This window comes from Cupressus sempervirens, chromosome 11 (genome assembly GCF_028749045.1).
Source record: "Cupressus sempervirens isolate cs-2001-9-10 chromosome 11, ASM2874904v1, whole genome shotgun sequence".
Classification (NCBI taxonomy): Eukaryota; Viridiplantae; Streptophyta; class Pinopsida; order Cupressales; family Cupressaceae; genus Cupressus; species Cupressus sempervirens.
Genome location: NC_143128.1, coordinates 845512209 through 845517962, shown reverse-complemented (window position 1 = coordinate 845517962; position 5754 = coordinate 845512209). Strand labels below are relative to the sequence as shown.

Genomic DNA, 5754 nt, shown 5'->3' with positions numbered 1-5754 from the left:
AAGGGGATCACGTGAATTGTGGAGGAGAGTATTTTGTATTAGGGTTTTCCAGAAGGTCGTTGCATTTTGTCTACATTCAAACACACTACTAAATAGTGGGGATTCTGCTTTGAAAAGACGTTTTCAGAATATTATGAATGCATATCAATTGACGATTTGAATCATTGGGTGTTAGTACATAAATTGTTAGGCTGTGAAAATATGGGCAGGCAATATAGTGTTGTGAATTACTTTATCTTGATAGGCCAGATTTGGCTGTCTTCCCATCTTCACCATCATTATGAAGGACCATAATGATCATAACGACCAACACATGGGCTATTATCGTATGCTCATTATGAATCAAAATTATTATTATTAAAATGATAGTAACTTATTTGTTGGGATATTTGTACACTGGAATGTTTTTAAATGATGATGATTATTTAATTTAATCTATTAGAGTTTTTTCAAAGATAGTTTGTCTTATTGTTTAATTCTTTATGAACATATTAGATTATATAAGAGTTTTGAAAATCTAATAATGTTGATATTTCTTGTAATATACTTTCCAAAGTCTTTTTTTTCTTAATATATCAACCAACACCATCAAATCTCATTTAATTTATATCACCTTGATTTCACACCCCTTGCAAGCATGTGAAAATTTTAGAAGAACTTGTTTTAATTTTACTATTATTGTCATTTTTCAACTTCTTCATGACTACTCTGACTAAGTTTCCCTTCTCATTCTGAATGATACATCTTGCATCAAATAGAACTAGGATTCTCCTAATTGCATCTTGAAAGTTCATTTTCATATTGCTAATAAGAGTCACAGGAGGCGGGTTGTTGCCATTTTATCCTTAAGAATAGATTCCTTAAAAATATGGTTTTATGAGGGCAATAAATAGATATTTCATTATTGATATATTAATATTTATCAACTATTTGAATATTCTTTGATCAAATTTAATTTTGAATATCCAAATGATCCCTTTTTATCAAATCTGATTATTATTTACAAATCTAAATTTTTTTTATTGTAAATTTTTTGACAAATCTATTATATTCAAGTTTTTCCATCTATTATTATACAATAAATATTACTATAAAAATTATATTATTATGCATTTCTTTCCAAAGGGTCATTTGAAGCCATATTTTGACAATGCCTCCAAGGGTAACCTACATCCATTTGACATTATATTTGTTGTCTAAAATTATTGAGGAGAATTTATCTCAAATAATTCAATCAAACTACCTCATAGAACAAACAATTATGTTGAATGTGCAACTCTTACTGATGGCCTTAGAATGTATAAACAAGAACATTCAAAAATTAACATGGACAATGATTCACTCAATGTGGTAAGTGAAAAAATGTGGTAAGAGAATTATAGACAAAATCTACACTAAGTTAGTAATAGCATATGCAGTCAATGAAATATGCTATCTACTAAGACAAGTTGGAGAATATAGAATCACATAGTTTTTTTCAAGAACAGAACAAAAATAAAAGAAAATTTCATTTTGAATTAAGAGATTGATCAAATCACTTCACTCATGCATCGATTTGGAAGGGTCAACAAGCAACATGTGTCAAGAAAGGGATCAAAGATGCCTCTAATATGATGGCCTAGATTTGGTATGGTTGTATGCTACACCTTATTGACATTTATTACACGAGTACAGTAGGAAACCCTTAGTTTAGAGTGTTTTGGATAAGGATTAAGTTAAATAAAAACTAGGGATAGATTCTAAGTACAGATTAAGCAAATTCAAATATTAAAATTAGGTTTGCACATGTTTTCTATTGGATGTGAGGGAATAGTAGGAACTTTTGATATGGTAAGGTCATTGATAAGCTTGAAGAGGAAATACAACGACATCCCACTTCGAGAGTGTAAGTGTGGCTGCACAAGAACATAAACTCTTAGGTGGAGTTAAAGTAAGTCCTCACAAGAAAGATAAAAGAGAATATTATCAGAGCAATCACAAGATTGAATAATATTTTGAGCGTGCACATATACACTTTGACAAGATCCTCGATACGTTTGTCTACGATAAACCCTACACAATTGGGAACCATCTAGGTGAAAATGTTGAAGGAGAGTGAGCAACTAACCTAGTGATATTTAGAGTCTTGATAGACCCTTAACGTTAAAAGAACATACACATATGGCTATCTAGTACACTTCAATAATGAGACTTTATTCTTAACATAAATTGAAAAGTTTCAAGAAATCAATAAAGCTATTGCAATTTTAATGGACATTGAAATCGATACTCTCCTTTAACAACAATTCGCAGAAAAAAGAAAATATAGCATATATTATAATCATATTATTGAAATATTATTATAATCCTATTTTAATATCTTTTGAATAAATATTTGGACCATACAGTATATGCATATTAAAAAATCTAAGTTAGTCGATGAGAAAAGTTAAGAGAAAGGCAGATGAATACAATTAAAATAGCAGTAAAGTAAGAAAGAGTTACAAAGATCATGCATGTGCAAAGCTTACGACAAACACATTTTTCTATTATTTACTTACGTTAGAGGGAGTGGACTGTTCATAACAACCTACTATATTTTATTTTATTAAAAACTTTCGTATTTATAGTCTAATTTCTTTCTTAATCAATACGTAAGTCGGTGGAAAGCTTATAAGACCATTGTAGTGTGCTGTTTTTATTTATCACAAAATCTGTTCAAACTACAGCATATAGTCATTTCCTGGAACGTGCCAAAGTATTTCCCCTTCAATATATTTCCAGGTTTCTGTCCATAAAGTTTAGGAAAGAACGAAAACCGAAAACCTGGTGAGGTGAACAAAGTACAGTTGGAAGTGCGGAGTAAAAGCATTGTTTATTCTCCATTAACAATACAAGTCAATTCAAGATTCCACTCACCGACTACACATTCATGACAAGCTGTCTTCTGCAACATTAACTTCTTATACAAAAAAGCTTTCAACCCAGTCCAGAGAGACGAACTCAACAACCCTGACTCCATCAAGACACACAGCTTCTTTACAATCTTCTTAAATTATATACTTCACATTGTACATTGATCGTGATATGATAGTCAAATCTGTACAAGCGAGATTAGCAAAGAAAGAAAGAGGCCAGCTGTAACTCTCATTTAACTACATGTCCACAAACCAATCGTGCGACTTATTATAACATATTTAACAAAGCCGGCGGCTATTAGATAAAGTTGACCTTCGTGGTAAATCAATCCAGCTAAGAGACTTGGTTCATGTTGAGGCCCACTTGAGCGAGGTAAGCCCTCATCTTGCACTATATAACCACGAAGCTGACATTCCATTCATCATGGCTTCCAGCCAAACAATGGAGCGGAATTCTTCAATGACGTTCCTCATTCTTTCATTGTTTTGTCTGTTGGCCTCAGTAGCTCAAGGAAATTATTATTACAAGTCTCCTCCCCCTCCATATTTATACAAATCTCCTCCTCCCCCATCTCCTTCTGCACCACCTCCTTACCACTACAAATCCCCTCCACCTCCATCTCCACCATCACCTTTCTTATCTTTACCATCCCCATATCATTATAAGTCACCCCCGCCACCATCTTCTTCTCCACGGCCTCCTTACCACTACAAATCTCCTCCCCCTCCCTCTCCATCTCCCCCACCTCCTTATCACTACAAATCTCCTCCACCACCATCTCCTTCTCCACCACCTCCTTACCACTATAAATCACCTCCTCCGCCATCTCCATCACCCCCACCCCCATATCACTACAAGTCTTCCCCACCACCTTCTCCTTCTCCACCACCTCCTTACCACTATAAATCTCCTCCTCCTCCCTCACCATCTCCCCCACCCCCTTATCAGTACAAGTCTCCCCCACCACCATCTCCATCTCCACCACCTCCTTACCACTATAAATCACCTCCTCTGCCATCTCCATCTCCCCCACCCCCATATCACTACAAGTCTCCTCCACCACCTTCTCCTTCACCCCCACCTCCCTACCACTATAAATCTCCTCCTCCTCCCTCTCCTTCTCCCCCACACCCATATCACTACAAGTCTCCCCCACCACCATCTCCTTCTTCGCCACCTCCTTATCACTACAAATCTCCTCCCCCTCCATCCCCATCTCCCCCACCCCCTTATCACTACAAGTCTCCTCCACCACCATCTCCTTCTCCACCACCTCCTTACCACTATAAATCTCCTCCTCCTCCCTCACCATCTCCCCCACCCCCTTATCAGTATAAGTCTCCCCCACCACCATCTCCTTCTCCACCACCTCCTTACCACTATAAATCACCTCCTCCGCCATCTCCATCACCCCCACCCCCATATCACTACAAGTCTCCTCTGCCACCATCTCCTTCACCCCCACCTCCCTACCACTATAAATCTCCTCCTCCTCCCTCCCCTTCTCCCCCACCCCCATATCACTACAAGTCCCCCCCACCACCATCTCCGTCTCCGCCTCCTCCTTATCACTACAAATCTCCTCCCCCTCCCTCCCCATCTCCGCCACCCCCTTATCACTACAAGTCTCCTCCACCACCATCTCCTTCTCCACCACCTCCTTACCACTATAAATCTCCTCCTCCTCCATCGCCATCTCCCCCACCTCCATATCATTACAAGTCTCCTCCACCACCATCTCCTTCTCCACCGCCACCTTATCACTATAAATCTCCTCCTCCTCCCTCGGCATCTCCCCCACCCCCTTATCACTACAAGTCTCCCCCGCCACCATCTCCCTCTCCACCACCTCCCTACCACTATAAATCTCCTCCTCCCCCCTCTCCATCTGCCCCACCACCATCTCCTTCACCTCCCCCTCCATATCATTACAAGTCTCCGCCACCACCATCTCCATCACCAATCTACAAATCTCCACCTCCGCCAGTGTATAAGTACACTTCTCCTCCGCCACCTCGTTATTAAGGAGCTGAGGCATCAATAAGGTGAGCAACATTTCATATTTTCTCTGAAACTTGTTTATAATCAATCTCTAAAGAATCTGTTGTAAATTCTGGCAGTTGAAATTCGTAGTTTACTTAGTTTAGACTGAAATACCTTCCGAAAATCAGCCATCAATTCCGTTTCATTGGGTTGCAGGTACTAAATGATGTTTGTTTACTTGAAAACAATGTAGGCAGCTGCCGTACCTACCTATTTATTTATTTGCAGTGAGCTACTCATGGTGGCTTTTCAATTCAACGATCAAAAGTTGAAAATGTTGTATGAGAGCTTCTTCATTTTCTATGGTGTTATCTTAAAAGATTCAATTCAACGTGAAGGAAAAATCAGTACAGAGCATGTAATCAGAGCCGGCGGAACAACAAATCCTCCTCATTTTATTGGGTTGCTCAGTAATGAGATGGATATCTGTCTAATAATGCTCTGATGTGTGTGACATTTTCAGAAAATAAAATGAAATGTATTGGGTTACCTCGGAAGTCTAACCAACAATGGTTAGTACTGGTTTCAGGGATCTAAATTCAAATAAACATTTTACTACTTTGCATCTCTTTGAGCTTTCTTTCGTCTTCATGTTGTCGATAAAATAATTATAAAAATTCTTTGTAAAGATTATATTAATATGATATAATTAATCTCAGGCAAAACTGAAAGTTCAGAAAATAATTTTAACTTAAACAAATTGGTATCATCTGTTTTACGGTGTGGTAGAAAGGTGCTTAAATAAAAGCATGAAGCACATGACAAGACGCAGGAGATAATGAGGTTAAAAGAATTGAAGCACACTATTCGACC

General features: G+C 37.8%; 1 protein-coding gene across 3 annotated transcripts; it reads left to right on the top strand.

Moving 5' to 3' along the window:
* Positions 1 to 3296: 3296 nt before the first annotated feature.
* LOC149532197 (uncharacterized) lies at positions 3297 to 5508 on the top strand. 3 transcript variants are annotated; one of them, XM_089810917.1, is made up of 2 exons: positions 3297 to 4943; positions 5170 to 5508. In XM_089810917.1, exon 1 carries the CDS (start codon positions 3322 to 3324, stop codon positions 4921 to 4923), a length of 1602 nt encoding a protein of 533 aa, XP_089667043.1. In that variant the 5' UTR covers positions 3297 to 3321; the 3' UTR covers positions 4924 to 4943; positions 5170 to 5508. The 3 variants fall into 3 exon arrangements, with proteins under 3 accessions (XP_089667043.1, XP_089667042.1, XP_089667041.1); XM_089810916.1 differs by having other exon boundaries at positions 5135 to 5508; XM_089810915.1 differs by having other exon boundaries at positions 5098 to 5508.
* Positions 5509 to 5754: the final 246 nt, after the last annotated feature.

What these genes read in the sequence shown, in the direction of transcription:
- LOC149532197 (XM_089810917.1), top strand. Translation starts at nt 3,322, where the DNA reads ATGGCTTCCAGCCAAACAATGGAGCGGAATTCTTCAATGACGTTCCTC.